At 45.3% G+C, this 23,041-nt stretch overlaps 1 protein-coding gene across 1 annotated transcript in view; it reads right to left on the minus strand.

Annotated features, from left to right (window-relative positions):
* Positions 1-2,246: 2,246 nt before the first annotated feature.
* Positions 2,247-23,041, minus strand: part of LOC110491167 (kelch domain-containing protein 8B) — a 189,518-nt gene continuing 168,723 nt past the window's right edge. Inside the window, exons 5-6 of the mRNA XM_036947644.2 lie at positions 13,522-13,623; positions 2,247-6,996 (exon numbers count right to left, since the gene is read on the minus strand). Of these exons, the coding sequence (XP_036803539.1) occupies positions 6,800-6,996; positions 13,522-13,623 (299 nt within the window). The 3' untranslated portion in view covers positions 2,247-6,799. The remainder of the gene's footprint in view (positions 6,997-13,521; positions 13,624-23,041) is intronic.

Consider the following 23,041-nt stretch of genomic DNA (forward strand, 5'->3'; position numbering starts at 1 on the left):
AATGCTTCCTCTTGTTTAACTACAGTGCATGTACGAATAGTGTTCATCATTTGAATTGCTTCGCCCTCAAAATCAATTAGTGCAGGCAATGGTTCAGGGGCTTTTATAGAATTACTCCTGTCAGGCTTAGTGTTCTAATCAGGTTTGGTTGGTAAATAAATGATGAAACGAATGGTGTAACTAACACACTGTCTCCCCTAATGTATCTAATGAATGATTCTACCAATCAGACATAACTAGATATCAGAGTTCTGATTGTGTTATTATCTTCAAGAACAAAAGACAACCTTGCTATTTATTTTTTTATACATCAGTGAAATGCAGAGCAGTGTCACCCCACCCATTTCCCCAATCACCAGGCCAGAGTGTCACCCTTGTATGACAGGATATTGATCTTAGCTCTAAATGCAAATACATTTGAATGACCTCATTTACAATCATGACATAAAGCGTTTGTCTATAAAACCATCTTAGAGATGTCGTAGTTTATTACTGTGTGCTTCACAAAGAACCAAACGATTCCCCAAAGTGCAGCAACCAACACTTAACTAATGTACTGTCCCAAACACAACCAACCCATATGTACTTATGTTATGTACGCTATGAATCATTGACAAGAACAAATTCATTATCAAGAAAACAGAACTGGGAAAAGAAGCACAAAACATTCCTAGATAAGGAATGTCACGCCCTGACCTTAGAGACCCTTTTTATATGTCTCTATTTTGGTTTGGTCAGGGCGTGAGCTGGGGTGGGCATTCTATGTTCTATGTTGTGTATTTCTATGTTTTGGCCAGGTATGGTTCTCAATCAGGGTGCAGCTGTCTATTGTTGTTTCTGATAGAGAACCATACTTAGGCTGCCCTTTTTCCCACCTGTGTTTGTGGGAAGTTGACTTTGTTTATGGCACATAGCCTTTAGCTTCACGGTTTGTTTTGGATTGTTTATTGTTTTTGTTCCACGTCTTTCTAATACAAAAGGAAAATGTACGCCCACCACGCTACGCCTTGGTCCAGTTCTTTCAACGGCCGTGACAGAACTTCCCACCACCAAAGGACCAAGCAGCGCGGTAAAGAGGATTCCCGGACATGGGAGGAGATCCTGGACGGTAAGGGACCCTGGAGGCAGGCTGGGGAGTATCTCCGTCCACGGGAGGAACTGGAGGCAGCAAGAGCAGAGCGGCAGCGTTACGGAGGGACTCGGCTAGCATGGAAGCCTGCAATGCTGCTCCCCCAATTTTTTGGGGGGGGGGCACACGGGGAGTGAGTCAGGTTGGAGACCTGAGCCTACTCCCCGTGCTTACGGTGGCGAGCAACGTACTGGTCAGGCACCGTGTGATGCGGTGGAATGCACGCGCCTTGGTCCAGTTCTTTCAACGGCCGTGACAAGGATGCTGTTATTGTGGAATGAAACATCTATGAATACATATACAGGCCAGGACAAGCCACAAGATGAGAAGAGATTACCATGTATTTCAATATATGTATCTGGTTTATATTCAAATTGACACAGTAGGGGTTTGTGAATCAAGCTCATCAAACATTGCTTCTCCCTGGGTTCTGGTTGGTGAACCTGAACACTTTGCCTTTCAGCAAACCACAGTTCAGAGTTCAGGGCTAGGGAGAAATCTGCCTACAGAGACAGCTAATTGGCCCTTGACTTTATATAGAAGTCTCCCAATCAAGCTCACGGCCAAGAGACACGACATTAAAGACAACGTTTATTCATTGACATTGTGATGTACAATTATGAAACATTGTAACTAGAAACGGGGACATTAGCCATGTTTATAAGTAGCTCCTGGTAAACAGAGTGCATCAGTAGAAATATAAAATACTTCTCTGTCATATTCCAGTCTTTGTTGTCCCGTGGTACATGGAATTCTACGCTACACACCGTTCTGTTGAATATGATGACACTCAGTGCAGATGACATACTATTTACAATGAAATGGTAAAAAAATGAAATAACTAATTTTGAGAACCAGTGAACCGTGCAAGTCATACCTCAAAGTCAATATATCGTGAAGGCACACCACTTCCATTCTCCCCACAGGAGCAGAAACCTTCTACCGCCCGGTTCATCTATAATGAACGAGGTGACATTTTCTCACATTTCGTTACACCTCTGCTAAGTAGACATTGAAATACACACTGCAGCGCAGACGAGGCCTCTGGTTGCTGCCTGCTCTGCTGTTAATGTGAAAGAGAAAAATACAGAAATAATGCCACACATACTCAATCCAATCAGACAGCACGTCAAAATAGTTTATTAAAGAATTCATGGTCGAGGCACTACCTCACATTTATAGGCACTGAACTACTGTACTAGAGTCACAACTCAGCCTGGGTACTGTACCTGTACCACATTACTGTAACAATGTCTTACTGTACTATAGTCACAACTCAGCCTGGGCACTGTACCTGTACCACATTACTGTAACAATGTCTTACTGTACTAGAGTCACAACTCAGCCTGGGCACTGTACCTGTACCACATTACTGTAACAATGTCTTACTGTACTAGAGTCACAACTCAGCCTGGGCACTGTACCTGTACCACATTACTGTAACAATGTCTTACTGTACTAGAGTCACAACTCAGCCTGGGCACTGTACCTGTACCACATTACTGTAACAATGTCTTATTGTACTAGAGTCACAACTCAGCCTGGGCACTGTACCTGTACCACATTACTGTAACAATGTCTTACTGTACTAGAGTCACAACTCAGCCTGGGCACTGTACCTGTACCACATTACTGTAACAATGTCTTACTGGACCAGAGAACATAATCAAAACACAATTACAGGAATCCATCCAGGCATCTCTCTGTCAGACCGGAGCTCTGTCAAAATGCCTGAAGCTCTCCTCTGCACATTGTCCGCTAATAAAGTTGTCTCCTCATCCGGTCTCTAGGGCTGCATTTACACATGCAGCCCAATTCAAATATTTTTGGAACCAATTGTTTTTTTGACAATAACTACTCAGACTCATTGTTTGGGCTGATGATCACCTCACCTCATATTATAGGAATAAAACACTTCCTGCTGATCACCTGACCTCATATTATAGGAATAAAACACTTCCCACTGATCACCTGACCTCATATTACAGGAATAAAACACTTCCTGCTGATCACCTGACCTCATATTATAGGAATAAAACACTTCCTGCTGATCAGCTCACCTCATATTATAGGAATAAAACACTTCCTGCTGATCACCTGACCTCATATTATAGGAATAAAACACTTCCTGCTGATCACCTGACCTCATATTATAGGAATAAAACACTTCCCACTGATCACCTCACCTCATATTATAGGAATAAAACACTTCCTGCTGATCACCTCACCTCATATTATAGGAATAAAACACTTCCCACTGATCACCTCACCTCATATTATAGGAATAAAACACTTCCTGCTGATTGTTAGTTAGAACATGAATGTTGCCACACACCACAGATCAGTGTGGGAGTGGCCTATTCTTCTTGATTCAGATATCTCTTGATTGGTTTAGGATCAGCGACAGACTAAGTATTGGCACAGGTGTTCCTCTACTCACTCATATTCTACAATGTATAGGAATCTCCTTCTCCAAATGTGGATGAGCTGTGACATCATTAGTGTGCATGTGTTTGTGTACACGTGTATCTTGACCAAAGCAAACTTATCTGGCCTCCTTGCTTCAAACGTAAACCTAATATAAAAATAATTAAAATTGTGACAAGCTTTCTTTCTTTCTTTCTGAACCCCTCTGTGATGTTCAGACATACTGCATAGCCTCCCTTCGTTGAGACAGGAGTTGGGGACGCACAGGTTACAGTCAGAGATCATCAGCTAACACCATCACCCTGGTTACGCACCATGGAAACACATCACAGCACAGCATCATAGAGAGAACAGACCAAGTGTCAACATGACAGGGCAACACCACTACAAACATGACCTTGTACAGCTCAACCCACACAATGCAAATAGACAGCTGTAGAAGCCCAGTGGTGTTAAAACAACAAACTGGAAAAATACAAAATATAGCAAACAGGGATTTTTTTTTAGAGAGAATACAAATTATTTAAAATACTAATTTATTTTGGAAGGAAAAGCAACAATACTTCACTGACTGTTACACAGTAATGCTACTTGCGGGTGTGATACAGTGACTGTTGCCTCGACACCAGGTGTTCACAGTGAACCGCACAAAAACAGAGTCTTTGATGGTAAAAAAAAATAAGACACAGTTCTGAAATGATTTATATTCATCAAATGCAAGTAAGTATGGAAATATGTCATGTGTGGATTCAGCATCTTTGATCCCAGGAAGAGAAGGCAGAGAGACATATCGTATATAAAACCTGAGTCTAATAGACTGTTTAGAAGGGATCTCTACTATAAAGAAAGCAAATGGGAAAAGTAAATGTACTGAATGATCTACAACACTGTTTATGAAGCCAACAGCAGTAGGATTACAGTACAGAACTAGAGTCAACTGCAGTTTACGCTGTTGAGTCATATGTCATGTCAGCGCCAGAGCACATCTGAAAAATGATTCTCTCTCTCTCTGTCTCTCTCTCGCTCTCTCTCTCTCTCTCTCTCTCTCTCTCTCTCGTGCAAGTTCTTTCTAAACAGTACTCAAGAGCTTAGAAACCAGAGTGTTCTGCCGAAGAGACCCTGGTTCCTCCTGCAGACTGTTACCGAATACAGCAGTCTCTCTCCACTGATGAGAATCCAGTTCCGTATGTACATATATTTGCATTCTATCCATCACTCTATTGCTGTTGCCAACCAGCCAGATCCATGTGATGAGTCTTAGAGCATACAGAAACACAACTTCCCACGTAGCCAGAAATACATCTATCAACTGGCACTAAAGTGTGTTTAGAAAGACACTGCACTCCCCAAGGGAACATCTCAATGACATCATCAACAACGTTTTTCTAGAAATATGTATGTGGTTGTGGGAGTGTAAGTGTGGGGGGGGGGGGGGTGGGTCTATGTGCTAGAATGAAACCATAAGCTATTTAATAGTCTCTAGAATATGAATATGGTTGAGAGTTTCATTACGGTCTCTGTAGTCCTCCTAAGCAGGGCCAGTATTCCTAACCGGCCTCCTGCAGTCCTCCAAACCTGCTTTCTGCATCCCTCCTAACCGGCCTCCTGCATCCCTCCTAACCTGCCCCATGCATCCCTCCTAACCGGCCTCCTGCATCCCTCCTAACCGGCCTCCTGCAGCCCTCCTAACCAACCTGTAATGTAGCACATGGAAGAGCTACCCAGCAGGAGACGTTGATAAAGATAATCAGTCATGAATCAGGAGATGCTGTAATCAGACAGAGTCAAAGCCAGCTCATGATCCAATGAATGTGGGGTTCAACAGGGGTGACGCAAGGAAAGAAAACCCTCATAAAATACATACTAAAAATATACAGTATTATGAGGTCAATCTAACGTGACCGTCACCCTCTGTCCACTAATACTATCTCTAAAACCCCTTCCACTGCCCTCCTGGGTGTCCCCTCTATTTCCTGTTAGTTCCTTGAAAGGTCAAAGGTTGAATAAGCATGGTATATGTACAGGAGGACTTCCTGTTAAGAGCTATTGCTTTTCCCCATTAAAAACAACTCTTACATGGTTTCATTCTCTGAAGTTTCATTGCTAAACTCTGATGTAAAATATGATGTATTTTTTTCTCTCCAAAAACAAGTCTTTAAGCTTCAGGGAAATGTGGCTTTGTGTCAAAGAGCTCTACTCTGAGTCTCTGGTGCCACAGTGCACGTATTGGCCGACAATTCTAGAGGTGGTATTCAGGAGTCTGTGATTTTAATAACATTAACGTTAACATTAACGTTAACAACAGGGACCAAAACACACACACTCACATACTCCGAAGTTGTATCCTAAACTCTCAACTTTTTTAAGGTGATTAAATGAAATAGTGTAAACAAGCCACGGCAACCGGACACTGCTGTGGTGAAATAGACATGCTGTGGTGAAACACATATGCTGTGGTGAAACACATATGCTGTGGTGAAATAGATATGCTGTGGTGAAACACATATGCTGTGGTGAAATAGATATGCTGTGGTGAAACACATATGCTGTGGTGAAACAGATATGCTGTGGTGAAACAGATATGCTGTGGTGAAACAGATATGCTGTGGTGAAACAGATATGCTGTGGTGAAATAGATATGCTGTGGTGAAACACATATGCTGTGGTGAAACAGATATGCTGTGGTGAAACACATATGCTGTGGTGAAACAGATATGCTGTGGTGAAATAGATATGCTGTGGTGAAACACATATGCTGTGGTGAAACAGATATGCTGTGGTGAAACACATATGCTGTGGTGAAACAGATATGCTGTGGTGAAATAGATATGCTGTGGCGAAACACATATGCTGTGGTGAAACATATGCTGTGGTGAAATAGATATGCTGTGGTGAAACAGATATGCTGTGGTGAAATAGATATGCTGTGGTGAAACACATATGGCCCTAAATTCCTTTAATTTCCAGAAAAGTACCCTGCTTTTATCCTGAAAATGCTGTCATGTTCAAATGAGTATTGTGTGTGGTGCTTTTGTTGTTGTTGTTATTTGTTCAACAACTCCTTTGTGACAGGTGTCCAGGTCAAATACGAGTCTGTATGAGTGTGTGTGTCCCTCACCTGTACACAAATAATGTGTTTGTACTGGTGTGTATGCACAAATAGCGCCACAGTCATTTCCTGTGTATTTCTTTTGAGTGTGTGTAGTAGCCGTGTTAGTGTGTGTCTCTGTGCATGTGTGTGTGTCACACAGTCTCTCTGTGACAGAGGGCCTCCACGGCGTTGCTGGGCCCCTGGGCCACACCACCGATGAGGAACAGCATGTTGGGGGTCTGCAGGGGGGCACAGCAGCAGCGGGGGCTGGGCATCGGGGCAGCATACTCCCAACGTCGCTTCACAAGGTTGTAGCTCTCCACTGACGACAGGGGTGACGGCTGGTTTCCTGGACACACACATACGCACACAATTTAATACATTGTTTCCCCCGTAAGGTTAGGACATAACAATTTTTCCCTGAAAAAAAAGAGCTACAGGGCATTCGGAAAGTATTCAGACCCCTTGACTTTTAACACATTTTGTTACGTACAGCCTTATTCTAAAATGTATTTAATTATTATTTTTCCTCCTCAATCTACCGACAATACCCCGTAATGACAAAGCAAACAGGTTTATAGACATTTTTGTAAATATATTTAAAAAAATACCATGGAAATATCACATTTACATAGGTATTCAGACCCTTTACTCAGAACTTTGTTGAAGCACTTTGGCAGCGATTGCAGCCTCGAGTCTTCTTGAATATGACGCTACAAGCTTGGCACACCTGTATTTGGGGAGCTTTCCCATTCTTCTTGATAGATCCTCTCAAGCTCTGTCAGGTTGTATGGAGAGTGTCGCTGCACAGCTATTTTCAGGCCTCTCCAGAGATGTTCGATCGGGTTCAAGTCCGGGCTCTGGCTGGGCAACTCCTGCCCAGGAGACTTGTCCCGAAGCCACTCCTGCGTTGTCTTGGCTGTGTGCTTAGGGTCGGTGTCCTGTCCTGTTGGAAGGTGAACCTTCGCTCCAGTCTGAGGTCCTGAGTGCTCTGGAGCAGGTTTTCATCAAGGGTCTCTGTGCTTTTCTCCAGACGTGACGTTTGGCGTTCAGGCCAAAGAGTTCAATTTTGTTTTCATCAGACCAGAGAATCTTGTTTCTCATGGTCTGAGAGTCCTTTAGGTGCCTTTTGGCAAACTCCAAGCGGGTTGTCAATTGCCTTTTACTGAGGAGTGGCTTTCGTCTGATTGGTGGAATGCTGCAGAGTTGGTTGTCCTTCTGGAAGGTTCTCCCATCTCCACAGAGGAACTTTTGAGCTCAGTCAGAGTGACCATTGGGTTCTTGGTCACCTACCTGACCAAGGCCCTTCTCCCCCGATTTGTCCGAATGCACCTGAGGATGCACCTGAGCTCAATTTCGAGTCTCATAGCAAAGGGTCTGAATACTTATGTAAATAAGTACATTTTTGTTTTGAATTTTTAATTAAGTTGCAAAGATTTCTTAAAACCTGTTTTCACTTTGTCATTATGAGGTATTGTGATGTCATTATGGGGTATTGTGATGTCATTATGGGGTATTGTGATGTCATTATGGGGTATTGTGATGTCATTATGGGGTATTGTGTGTAGATTGATGAGGAACATGTTTTATTTCATCCAGTTTAGAATAAGGCTGTAACGTAACAAAATGTGGAAAAAGTCAAGAGGTCTGAATAGTTTCCCAAATGCACTGTAATCTCTCCTTAACATGAAAATGTGACATAGATGACTTTACAGTTGAGCTAACATTGAAGAGAGAGGGGTAGAACACAGGTGTGTTAGTCACAGCCGGGCGTGAGAGAGGGGCAGAAAAGGGCAGGTGTGTAGGGAGCCCCTAACAGCCACATCATTACTGTGACTGGGTCTCACAGCTTCTCCATCACTCTGACTGGTCTGTTAGTCAGTCACACATGATTAAACTAACACAATTACACTACCTTTGGCAGTGTGGAAACACAGTCAATCACTTTCAGTCTGTCACACATGAGCACACACACACACAAAAAACACTTCCGGAATTACACACTAAAACTGAAAACATATACTGTAACGATAGGCATGTAAGTGGTATTGTAAACAAAGGTTAGGTTATATACACAATGATAAGACAGGCATTTGTCTAAGACTAGGGATCCAGGGGAAAGCTGTCTTAAGCAGGGGAGCTGTCAGTCTGTCTGTCTGTTTGGGGTAGTCATGTGATCTACCTGTCAGTCGCAGAGCAACAGGTGGAATAATGCAGTATGTTGCATCCATACAGATGGCTGGGGGAGTACTGTTTACTGTACTCAGTAAGAAACACCTAGAAATAGACTGGGTAAAAGATAATTTAAACTTGAACTTAACTAAAAAACAAAGCTCTAAAAATCACACATTCTGTACTCCCCCTCTACCACACACATTGATTTATCTCAAATCCAAGGGCGGACTAGCCATCTGGCATTTCAGGCAAATGCCAGATGGTCTGGTCCATTTTTAGCCCAGTAGGTCTGACTAACTTGGGTTTCTTGCGCAAAACGTATCATTATCTGGATAATAATGGGGGCCTCAAGAAAAAAAAATGGGCCGGTGTGTTAGAAATACCAGGGCCGATATCTGGTCCCAGTCCGCCCCTCTTCATATCTTTCAGAGGGTCAGTCAAAGTCAGTTTTCTCTCCTTTAGCCTCAGGATCCCTGTCATTAGACATTACCAGCCGCTGCTAAGTTGTTCTGGTTTCCATGGAGACCCTCACTGAGCTGCAGATGATATGGACGGGGGGTTGCTATTGTTCTCATAATTTCTGGAGAGAAGAAAGTGGAGGATCTGAGTCCTCTTTTCACGGCAATCAGGGCGCTGCTCAGACCCGCTCCTTTTTAATGTTCACAGGAACATGCTCCAGCGTGCTGCCGTGCACCAAAAAAACGCTCCTTCGCATGGCGCGCAAAGCTTCCCGTCGGGTCTTTGATTTCTAGCCCAGCTAAACAATGCTTAGTCACCTGCTTATCAACCCACAACCCAGCTCCCTCTCCTACACCTACATACCCACAACCCAGCTACCTCTCCTACACCTACCTACCCACAACCCAGCTCCCTCTCCTACACCTACCTACCCACAACCCATCTCCCTCTCCTACACCTACCTACCCACAACCCAGCTCCCTCTCCTACACCTACCTACCCACAACCCAGCTCCCTCTCCTACATCTACCTACCCACAACCCAGCTCCCTCTCCTACACCTACCTACCCACAACCCAGCTCCATCTCCTACACCTACCTACCCACAACCCAGCTCCCTCTCCTACACCTACCTACCAACAACCCATCTCCCTCTCCTACACCTACCTACCCACAACCCAGCTCCCTCTCCTACACCTACCTACCCACAACCCAGCTCCCTCTCCTACACCTACCTACCCACAACCCATCTCCCTCTCCTACACCTACCTACCCACAACCCATCTCCCTCTCCTACACCTACCTACCCACAACCCAGCTCCCTCTCCTACACCTACCTACCTACCCACAACCCAGCTCCCTCTCCTACACCTACCTACCCACAACCCAGCTCCCTCTCCTACATCTACCTACCCACAACCCATCTCCCTCTCCTACACCTACCTACCCACAACCCAGCTCCCTCTCCTACACCTACCTACCCACAACCCAGCTCCCTCTCCTACATCTACCTACCCACAACCCAGCTCCCTCTCCTACACCTACCTACCCACAACCCAGCTCCCTCTCCTACACCTACCTACCCACAACCCATCTCCCTCTCCTACACCTACCTACCCACAACCCAGCTCCCTCTCCTACACCTACCTACCCACAACCCAGCTCCCTCTCCTACACCTACCTACCCACAACACATCTCCCTCTCCTACACCTACCTACCCACAACCCATCTCCCTCTCCTACACCTACCTACCCACAACCCAGCTCCCTCTCCTACACCTACCTACCTACCCACAACCCAGCTCCCTCTCCTACATCTACCTACCCACAACCCATCTCCCTCTCCTACACCTACCTACCCACAACCCATCTCCCTCTCCTACACCTACCTACCTACCCACAACCCAGCTGCCTCTCCTACATCTACCTACCCACAACCCAGCTCCCTCTCCTACACCTACCTACCCACAACCCAGCTCCCTCTCCTACACCTACCTACCCACAACCCATCTCCCTCTCCTACACCTACCTACCCACAACCCACAACCCCTACCTACCCACAACCCATCTCCCTCTCCTACACCTACCTACCCACAACCCAGCTCCCTCTCCTACACCTACCTACCCACAACCCAGCTGCCTCTCCTACACCTACCTACCCACAACCCAGCTCCCTCTCCTACACCTACCTACCCACAACCCATCTCCCTCTCCTACACCTACCTACCTACCCACAACCCAGCTCCCTCTCCTTCATCTACCTACCCACAACCTACAACCCCTACCTACCCAAACCCATCTTCCTCTCCTACACCTACCTACCCACAACCCATCTCCCTCTCCTACACCTACCTACCCACAACCCATCTCCCTCTCCTACACCTACCTACCCACAACCCAGCTCCCTCTCCTACACCTACCTACCCACAACCCATCTCCCTCTCCTACATATACCTACTGTATGTCTCCCTTTTTCTGCCAGTGGGTTGTTTTTATTGAATTGGATTTGACCACATGTTTTTTATGGGGCAAATGGACAAAGAGAATTTGATTTGCCTCAACAACCTAGTAGGTATTTTAGCTGGTGCCCTAGCCACTCCTCCCATTTACCTCAATTTAGATTACTTTTTAGGATTTGTGGGGAGCCTTTGGAGATTTGGGAGAGACTTAGGAGACTTAGTGTGTGTGTGTATGTGTGTGTGTGCGTGTGCACGTGTGTGTGTGTGTGTTTGCGTGCGTGCGTGAGTGACATTGTAATGTAGTCTGTTCTGTACACATAATTGCACAGACTACCACTCTATACACTGCCATCTCTACACACTGCCATCTCTACACACGGCCATCTCTACACACTACCATCTATACACACTGCCATCTCTACACACTGCCATCTCTACACACTGCCATCTCTACACACTACCATCTCTACACACTGCCATCTCTACACACTGCCATCTCTACACACTGCCATCTCTACACACTGCCATCTCTACACACTGCCATCTCTACACACTACCATCTCTACACACTACCATCTCTACACACTACCATCTATACACACTGCCATCTCTACACACTGCCATCTCTACACACTGCCATCTCTACACACTGCCATCTCTACACACTGCCATCTCTACACACTACCATCTCTACACACTGCCATCTCTACACACTACCATCTCTACACACTACCATCTCTACACACTGCCATCTCTACACACTGCCATCTCTACACACTGCCATCTCTACACACTGCCATCTATACACACTACCATCTATACATACTACCATCTATACACACTACCATCTATACACACTGCCATCTCTACACACTGCCATCTCTACACACTGCCATCTCTACACACTGCCATCTCTACACACTGCCATCTCTACACACTGCCATCTCTACACACTGCCATCTCTACACACTACCATCTATACACACTGCCATCTCTACACACTGCCATCTCTACCGAGTTCATTCAAATCAGTTTTTAATCACATTATCCATACATATATCAATTTGTCTTGTATCAGTGAGAAGGGGAGAGGGTGACAGTGACCGCCGGACATTGAGAGGGAACAGAAAGAGAACAATGTGAGAAAAGAGATAGTGAGAGGGAAAGGGCAAAGATAGTCAGAAATGTTTGGGAGACACAGCAAGAGACACTACAGTGATAGAGTGTAGGAGGACGAGGACGAGGCTAGCTTCTGAATGGCATGACAATCTAATGTCACCCTGAAAAACATCCCTTTGGCTTTCAACCACCCGACACTATGAATAATAAATAGGTGCCTTATTCAGCCTCAAAAGACAGGGACAATCCTCCCAGCTGGCTGTTAAATGGAGGGCAGATCCCTCATTTACCAGCCCTTTGACAAAATTAAGAGGGAGGGAAATATAACATCTGTGAATCAGAATCCTAAAATATCCCTCTAGGATTAAAAGGCCCATGTTAAGACTGACCCTCCCTCCCTCCCTGCCTGACTCCCTCCATCCCTGCCTCCCTGCATCCCTTCTTCCCTGCCCCCCTCCCTCCCTGCCTCCATCCCTCCCTCCCTGCCTCCCTCCCTCCCTGCCTCCCTCCCTTCCTGCCTCCCTGCATCCCTCCCTCCCTCCCTCCCTGCCTCCCTGCATCCCTGCCTCCCTGCCTCCCTCCCTCCCTCCCTCCCTCCCTCCCTCCCTCCCTCCCTCCCTCCCTGCCTGCCTGCCTGCCTGCCTGCCTGCCTGCCTGCCTGCCTGCCTGCCTCCCTCCCTCCCTCCCTCCCTCCCTCCCTCCCTCCCTCCCTCCCTCCCTCCCTCCCTCCCTCCCTCCCTCCCTCCCTCACTCCCTCCCTCCCTGCCTCCCTGCATCCCTCCCTCCCTCCCTCCCTCCCTGCCTCCCTCCCTGCCTCCATCCCTCCCTCCCTCCCTCCCTCCCTACCTCACAGAGACAGAGGGAGCAGTTCTTATGACAGATTCTAAGCTTGATTCACTGTCTCTTTAAGCTGTGACATGGAGACCCAAATGAACCAATCAAATAACTAAATGACACAAAAAGTGTATGACGACAGAGAGAACAGAATGCATTCCCACACTGTCTCAACACTGCTTTATATCCTACTGAGCCGGGCTGTAAATGTAAACTGCTTACAATCACGCAGTCAAGGAAACATTTACCCTCAGATTAAATTCTAATGATGACGTTTCATGGTGTGACTGCCACACCGGGTTAAATTGATTGGTGTTTTGTTTTGCTCACCTAGTCCCCCCGCAACGATGACCCTTCCTCCCAGACATCCGGCTGAGAAATCCGCTCTCTTATCCCTCATCCTGGATGCTCGGGTTGGTTTGATCCAGATACCTGAGGCACAGGGGTCAGGGGGTAAAGGTCAGGGAGCACACTGCTTGTCTTACATACTGTAAGACAAACATTACAATCCCTGTTCTAAGCATTATTAATTGCATCAAATACAAGACTACATACTACAAACTGTAGGCCTATTTGCTGCATGGAGAAAACAGCAGCTTAGAGTTGTAGGTCTGACACTCTTCAGATTCCCTCTCTCGCTAACCCTCCCTCTCTCCCTCTCCCTCTTCTTTCCTCCAAGCCATTTCTCATGCTTTACACCCTTTCTCTCTCTCTCTCTCTCTCTCTCTCTCTCTCTCTCTCCCTCTCTCCCTCTCTCCCTCCCTCTCTCTCTCTCCCTCCCTCTCTCTCTCCCTCAGGTAAATAGATGGAGACTGACCATGCAGTATATAAGTAGGCTGCCTGTGCTCAGCTTCACAGAGCTCTATGACTCACAAAGCACAATGAGGCCGTCCCAGGTGCACTCTTCTCTGGCTGCTTTGTCTGTGTGGCGAGATGTCTGCCCTACGGCGCATTTTCAACATTTGAGACAGACATCCCCACATAATCCTCCCTTTCTCTCCTCCTGCACTGCAAAGTGTGTCTACTAAAAACCTGACTTCAAGTGCCTCTTTTCCTATCCATGGAAACAGGGACAGAAAAAGAAGGACCTGGTTGAAATCACCTTAATAAATAATATGAGAGTCTCCCCTACTCACCCCCTTCCCCTTCCCTCCTCATTACTCACTGTAACCCTCTGGCATTGTGCCTGTCCTCTGTTAAGCTCTCACCCCATACTGATCCTCTGTTAAACTCAAAAGATCAGAAATAATCTCAAGATGTGAACAGGTGTCAAAATGAGCTGCTCACTGGAGGTCAGGCTTGGGGTCAATTTCATTTGAATTCCAATTCCACATTTCCATAAGAAAATTGGAATTTCAGTGTACTTCCTGAATTGTCTGGAATTGAAATGGAATTGATAGCAACCTTGCTGGGGATCTATCTGACGCTGTACTGAAAAGTCATGTTACTGATCAGGGAGTGCAGCATCTTCCAAGGTCTGTCCAGTCCAGTCCCGTCTAGTCAGAGAGAAGACAACACTGTTCGGGTAGAGGAGAGTCCATTTACCTCATCCGCTGGTTTGGAGTCACAGCGGCAAAGACTCGGGCGTCAGGCAACTCCTGAACATTCCCTAATAGGACAGGGGCTCACGGATGGAGCCGGGAGCAAAAACCAACACCTCTGTATGTGACAAATCAACACCTCTGTAATAACTAAATCAACACCTCTGTATGTGAGAGATCAACACCTCTGTATGTGAGTGATCAACACCTCTGTATGTGAGAGATCAACACCTCTGTATGTGAGAGATCAAAACCTCTGTATGTGACAAATCAACACCACTGTATGTGAGAGATCAACACCTCTGTACGTGAGAGATCAACACCTCTGTATGTGAGAGATCGACACCTCTGTATGTGACAAACCAACACCTCTGTATGTGAGAGATCAACACCTCTGTATGTGAGAGATCAACACCTCTGTATGTGAGAGATCAACACCTCTGTATGTGAGAGATCAACACCTCTGTATGTGAGAGATCAACACCACTGTATGTGAGAGATCAACACCTCTGTATGTGAGAGATCAACACCTCTGTATGTGAGAGATCAAAAAACCAGGGGTAAAAATAAGCCGATACGGTCCGGTTCGGCGTCCCGGCAAAATAAATAGTGTGGGTATGCTGTACCAGTTAAACATGACATCACAATAATTAAAACTAAATGTCAAGAAAATGATGCAATGTGGTTGACGAGAACCACTGACATTTTCCGAAGACACAGATGAGTGGCAGACACCGAGATGCGAGCGGGCAGCAGTGGACTAATGACAATGGCCAAATGTCATTCCACTTTGTGGTGTTTTGTGTAACAGAGGCCTTTTGCCATTCACCACTGTTAGAAGGCTGGAAATACAGTGCCTTCAACCCCGTTGTTATGGCAAGCCTACATACGTTATGGCAAGCCTACATATGTTATGGCAAGCCTACATACGTTATGGCAAGCCTACATATGTTATGGCAAGCCTACATACGTTATGGCAAGCCTACATATGTTATGGCAAGCCTAAATATGTTATGGCAAGCCTACATACGTTATGGCAAGCCTAAATATGTTATGGCAAGCCTACATACGTTATGGAAAGCCTACATATGTTATGGCAAGCCTACATATGTTATGGCAAGCCTACATACGTTATGGCAAGCCTACATATGTTATGGCAAGCCTACATACGTTATGGCAAGCCTACATACGTTCAGGAGTAAAAATGGCTTTAACAGGTCACATAATAAATGACATGGACTCACTGCAAAACTAGTGTTTAACATGATTGTTGAATGACTTCCTCATCTCTATACCCCAAACAGACAATTATCTGTTAGGTCCCTCAGTCACACAGTGAATTTCAAACACAGATTCAACCAAAGATCTGGGAGGTTTTCCAATGCCTTGCAAAGAAGGGCACCTATTGGTAGATGAGTAGAAATAAAAAATAAATAAAAAAAGCAGACATTGAATATTCCTTTGAGCATGGTGAAGTTATTAATTACACTTTGGATGGTGTATCAATACACCCAGTTAAATCAATGACCTTTTTAAAAGGTCTTACTCACATCGGCTACAGAGATCATGATCACACATTCGTCCGGAAACAGCTGGTGCTCTCATGTATGCTTCAGTGTTGCTTGCCTCGAAGCAAGCATAAAAGGCATTTATTAACCCATCTGGCAGGCTCGTGTCACTGGGCAGCTCACGGCTGGTTTTCCTTTTGCAGTCCGCAATAGTTTGCAAGCCCTGCCACATCCGATGAGCGTCAGAGCAGGCGTAGTAGGATTCAATTTTAGTCCTGTTTTGACACTTTGCCTGAGAGCATAGCAGGATTTCTTATAAGCGTCCGGATTAGTGTCCAGCTGTTTGAAAGCGGAAGTTCTAGCCTTTAGCTCGGTGCGGATGTTGCCTGTAATCCATGGGTTCTGGTTGGGGTATGTACGTACGGTCACTGTGGGGACGGCGTCATCAATGCACTTATTGATGAAGCCGGTGACTGAGGTGGAAAACTCCTCAATGCCATTGAATGAATCTGAGAACACATTCCAGTCTGTGCTAGCAAAACAGTCCTGTAGCTTAGCATCTGCGTCATTTGATCACTTCCGCATTGAGCGAGTCACTGGTACTTCCTGCTTTAGATTTTCCTTGAAAGGAGGAATCAGGAGGATAGAGATATGGTGAGATTTGCCAAATGGAGTAAAGGTGGTGTAGAGGGGTTTATCTCTGTGTCACGACTTCTGCCGAAGTCGTTGCCTCTCCTTGTTCGGGCGGTGCTCGGTGGTTGACGTCACCGGTCTTCTAGCCATCATTGATCCATTTTTCATTTTCCATTGGTTTTGTCTTTTCTTCCCACACACCTGTTTTCAATCCCATTCATTACCTGTTGTGCATTACACTCCATTTTGACTCTCCTGCGCCTGACTTCCCTGCCACCTATACACACGACGCTGACACTCTGGTTGCACATGTGACATGCTGGTAGAAATGAAGGAAAACAGGTTTTTCAGTTTAGCTGCATTAAAGTTCCCGATCACGCCACTTCTGGATGAGCATCTTCTTTGTTTGCTTCTACAGGTTGAGTCGTTGGGTCTTAGTGCACCGGTTTGTGGTGGTAAATGGAAATCTACGGAAAAATACAGATGGAAACTCTCTTGGTAGATAGTGTGGTCTACAGCTTATCATGAGGTACAAAACCTCGAGACGTCCTTAATATTAGAGATTGCGCACCAGCTATTATTGACAAATAGACACAGACCACCACCCCTCATCTTAACAGAGAGACAGCTGTTCTGTCTTGCCCACTGTATATTATTCATGTTGTCGTTCAGCCACAACTCGATGAAACATAAGATCTTACATTTTTTTTTTATGTCCCGTTGGTAGGACAGTCTTGAACGGGCTCATCCAGTTTATTCTCCAGTGATTGCATGTTGGCCAATAGCATGGATGGTGGAGGCGGGTTACCCACTCGCCGACTAATTCTCACAAGGCACCCGGATCTGCGCCCCCTGTATCTCTGTCTCCTCTTCATGTGAATGACGGGGATTTGGGACTGGTCCGGGAGCAGCAGTATATCCTTCGCGTCAGACTCATTAAAGAAACAATCTTTGTCCAGTTCGAGGTGAGTAATCACTGTTCTGATATCCAGAAGCACTTTTCAGTCATGAGGAGACAGTAGCAGAAACATTATGTACAAAATAAGTAACAAACAATGCCAAAAATAGCACAATTGGTTAGGAGCCTGTAAAACGGCAGCCATGGTTGTTTCAGGGAGATACTGAGGTACGGGAGTAAGGAGGGTTAAGGGACGAGGTTAGAAAACAAGAGACAGAGAACAGGACACGTTGAGAAGAGGGGAATGGAGAAGGATGGATAGTGAGAGAGGGAGAGATTGAGGTGTGAACCACACGTTCGCTCGCTCGCACGCACCCACCAACCCAAAAGGCTGTACAAGGTTATTGAAGAGGACACACAGAGCAATTTCTGCCCCAGAGGGGGGGGGGAAGCGGCGAGGCTCACTAACAAATAAGCTTATTGGAACAGATAGGCTTTTCAAACACAAGGCAAATGGAGGAGAGATATAAATGTAAAAATAGAGATGGAAATAAAGTTAAGCAGTTTAACAGAAATGCTCAATTTTACCTTTCCATTCTTCCCCTGTCTCTGTATATTGGCTGACAGTGCCATGGTCGTTTATTCTAGAACACAGTGTTTTTGTGCTCAGGGCTCTCTTAAAAGAGGCTTATATCTCTGCGTACAGCTCTGATCTATAGCATGATAGCTGCAGCACAGAGGCTGGCCAAGGACAGACAGACTGGAACTATCTTCCAGCGGACTGTCTTCTGTTTAGAAGTTAGTCACACAGTGATGGTTTGAGGTTCTTATTCAATCAGTCACAGGCAGCTTGTTGATTTGCCAAGCTTTAGCCCTGTCACTATAGCTTTGTTTCTGGCTTGTTTTTGCCTTCATATATAGAGGTACGTTTGGATATATATATATATATATATATATATATATATATATATATATATATATATATACAGTGGGGTAAAAAAAGTATTTAGTCAGCCACCAATTGTTCTCCAACTTAAAAAGATGAGAGAGGCCTGTAATTTTCATCATAGGTACACTTCCACTATGACAGACAAAATGAGGGAAAAATATCCAGAAAATCACATTGTAGGATTTTTAATGAATTTATTTGCAAATTATGGTGGAAAATAAGTATTTGGTCAACTACAAACAAGCAAGATTTCTGGCTCTCACAGACCTGTAACTTCTTCTTTAAGAGGCACCTCTGTCCTCCACTCCACACCAGAGACACAGTGTACAGAGACACGGTGTACAGAGACACGGTGTACAGAGACACGGTGTACAGAGACACGGTGCACAGAGACACGGTGTACAGAGACACGGTGCACAGAGACACGGTGTACAGAGACACGGGGTACAGAGACACGGTGCACAGAGACACGGTGTACAGAGACACGGTGCACAGAGACACGGTGTACAGAGACACGGGGTACAGAGACACGGTGTACAGAGAAACGGTGTACAGAGACACGGTGCACTGAGACACGGTGCACAGAGACACAGTGCACAGAGACACGGTGCACAGAGACACGGTGCACTGAGACACGGTGCACAGAGACACAGTGCACAGAGACACGGTGCACAGAGACACAGTGCACAGAGACACGGTGCACAGAGACACGGTGTACAGAGACACGGTGTACAGAGACACGGGGTACAGAGACATGCGGACTGACGGACACAGAGACATGCACAGAGACACGGTGTACAGAGACACGCACAGAGACACGGTGTACAGAGACACGCACAGAGACACGGTGTACAGAGACACAGAGACACAAAGACACACAGAGACACGCAGAGACACACAGAGACACACAGACACACAAAGACACACAGAGACACACAGAGACACACGCACGGACGGACGCACGGACGGATGGACCCACACAGAGACACACAGACACACAAAGACACACAGAGACACACAGACACACAAAGACACACAGAGACACACAGAGACACACACAGTGACACACGCACAGACGGACGCACGGACGGATGGACGCACACAGACACACAGAGACACACAGAGACACACAGAGACACACAGAGACACAGAGACACACAGAGACACATGCACAGACGGACGGACGCACACAGACACACAAAGACACACAGAGACACACACAGAGACACACACACACACACACAGAGAGAGACACACACAGACATGCTTCAATAGGGACCACGCCTTTTCCACTGGCTGCAGGTCCAACAGCAGAGAGACTGACAGGCTGTATAATCTTTACGATACACACTGTCAGCCAGGCTCCAAGTGTAATACTCAACAGTACCAACACACTCTCTCACGCAAGGATGTACGTGCACACACACTCTCCCACGCAGGCACACACACACTTTGTGTTGACTGACAGGGGGCCAGGCAGAGAACAGTGCCCCAGCTGGAGTAGAGAAGCTGTGCGTTTATTTAAAGCCCAGAATCAATCCTACCTCTCTTTCACACACTGCCTCTTCTGACTCCAATCACTTCGCTCAATAACCCACAGGCTACCTACCTCTCCCACCCACTCACCCACCCACCCACCCACCGGAGGACCCCCCCCCCCCCCACCACACACTGCCAGAATGTCGGTAATATCTAGTGGCCCTTTTGAGTATTTCAGATTATCACGTGTCTAATTATCTGGTGATGAGACGCCCCCCCCCCACCCCCACCCCCCCATTAATTAGGCTATTTTCTCTTGAACCATATGCTCTATCCACTAGAAACTCATGGACAATATTGTGTTATGTGTATGTGTTTAGTAGATGTGTGTGTGTTTAGTAGATGTGTGTGTGTGTGTGTTTAGTAGATGTGTGTGTGTTTAGTAGATGTGTGTGTGTGTGTTTAGTAGATGTGTGTGTGTTTAGTAGATATGTGTGTGTGTTTAGTTGATGTGTGTGTAGGTGTGTGTGTGTTTAGTAGATGTGTGTGTGTTTAGTTGATGTGTGTGTAGGTGTGTGTGTGTTTAGTAGATGTGTGGGTGTCTAGTAGATATGTGTGTTTAGTAGATATGTGTGCAGGTGTGTGTGTTTAGTTGATGTGTGTGTGTTTAGTTGATGTGTGTGTAGGTGTGTGTATGTTTAGTAGATATGTGTGTGTTTAGTAGATGTGTATGTGTTTAGTAGACGTGTGTGTGTTTAGTAGATGTGTGTGTGATTAGTATATGTGTGTGTGTTTAGTAGATGTGTGTGTGTTTAGTAGATGTGTGCGTGTTTAGTAGATGTGTGTGTGTTTAGTAGATATGTGTGTGCGTTTAGTTGATGTGTGTGTGTTTAGTAGATGTGTGTGTGTTTAGTAGATGTGTGTGCAGGTGTGTGTGTGTTTAGTAGATATGTGTGTAGGTGTGTGTGTGTGTGTGTTTAGTAGATATGTGTGTAGGTGTGTGTGTTTAGCTGATGTGTGTGAGGCGTGTGTGTTGTTGTGTGTGTGTTTAGTAGATGTGTGTGTGATTAGTAGATGTGTGTGTGTTTAGTAGATGTGTGTGTGTGTGTGTGTTTAGTAGATGTGTGCATGTTTAGTAGATGTGTGTGTGTTTAGTAGATATGTGTGTGCGTTTAGTTGATGTGTGGGTGTTTAGTTGATGTGTGTGTGTTTAGTAGATGTGTGTGCAGGTGTGTGTGTGTTTAGTAGATGTGTGTGCAGGTGTGTGTGTGTTTAGTAGATATGTGTGTAGGTGTGTGTGTGTGTGTGTGTTTAGTAGATATGTGTGTAGGTGTGTGTGTTTAGCTGATGTGTGTGAGACGTGTGTGTTGTTGTGTGTGTGTTTAGTAGATGTGTGTGTGATTAGTAGATGTGTGTGTGTTTAGTAGATGTGTGTGTGATTAGTAGATGTGTGTGTGTTTAGTAGATGTGTGTGTGTTTAGTAGATGTGTGTGTGATTAGTAGATGTGTGTGTGTTTAGTAGATGTGTGTGTGATTAGTAGATGTGTGTGTGATTAGTAGATGTGTGTGTGTTTAGTAGATGTGTGTGTGATTAGTAGATGTGTGTGTATTTAGTAGATGTGTGTGTGTTTAGTAGATGTGTGTGTGATTAGTAGATGTGTGTGTGTTTAGTAGATGTGTGTGTGATTAGTAGATGTGTGTGCAGGTGTGTGTGTGCGTAGTTGATGTGTGTGTGTAGGTGTGTGTGTGTGTGTGTTTAGTAGATATGTGTGTAGGTGTGTGTGTTTAGCTGATGTGTGTGAGGTGTGTGTGTTGTTGTGTGTGTGTTTAGTAGATGTGTGTGTGATTCGTAGATGTGTGTGTGTTTAGTAGATGTGTGTGTGATTAGTAGATGTGTGTGTATTTAGTAGATGTGTGTGTGTTTAGTAGATGTGTGTGTGATTAGTAGATGTGTGTGTGTTTAGTAGATGTGTGTGTGATTCATAGATGTGTGTGTGTTTAGTAGATGTGTGTGTGATTAGTAGATGTGTGTGTATTTAGTAGATGTGTGTGTGTTTAGTAGATGTGTGTGTGATTAGTAGATGTGTGTGTGTTTAGTAGATGTGTGTGTGATTAGTAGATGTGTGTGCAGGTGTGTGTGTGCGTAGTTGATGTGTGTGTGTAGGTGTGTGTGTGTGTGTGTTTAGTAGATATGTGTGTAGGTGTGTGTGTTTAGCTGATGTGTGTGAGGTGTGTGTGTTGTTGTGTGTGTGTTTAGTAGATGTGTGTGTGATTCGTAGATGTGTGTGTGTTTAGTAGATGTGTGTGTGATTAGTAGATATGTGTGTGCGTTTAGTTGATGTGTGGGTGTTTAGTTGATGTGTGTGTGTTTAGTAGATGTGTGTGCAGGTGTGTGTGTGTTTAGTAGATGTGTGTGCAGGTGTGTGTGTGTTTAGTAGATATGTGTGTAGGTGTGTGTGTGTGTGTGTGTTTAGTAGATATGTGTGTAGGTGTGTGTGTTTAGCTGATGTGTGTGAGACGTGTGTGTTGTTGTGTGTGTGTTTAGTAGATGTGTGTGTGATTAGTAGATGTGTGTGTGTTTAGTAGATGTGTGTGTGATTAGTAGATGTGTGTGTGTTTAGTAGATGTGTGTGTGTTTAGTAGATGTGTGTTTAGTAGATGTGTGTGTGATTAGTAGATGTGTGTGTGATTAGTAGATGTGTGTGTGTTTAGTAGATGTGTGTGTGATTAGTAGATGTGTGTGTGTTTAGTAGATGTGTGTGTGATTAGTAGATGTGTGTGCAGGTGTGTGTGTGCGTAGTTGATGTGTGTGTGTAGGTGTGTGTGTGTGTGTGTGTTTAGT

This window comes from Oncorhynchus mykiss, chromosome 16 (genome assembly GCF_057628025.1).
Source record: "Oncorhynchus mykiss isolate SJ-2025 chromosome 16, ASM5762802v1, whole genome shotgun sequence".
In the NCBI taxonomy this organism is placed as follows: Eukaryota; Metazoa; Chordata; class Actinopteri; order Salmoniformes; family Salmonidae; genus Oncorhynchus; species Oncorhynchus mykiss.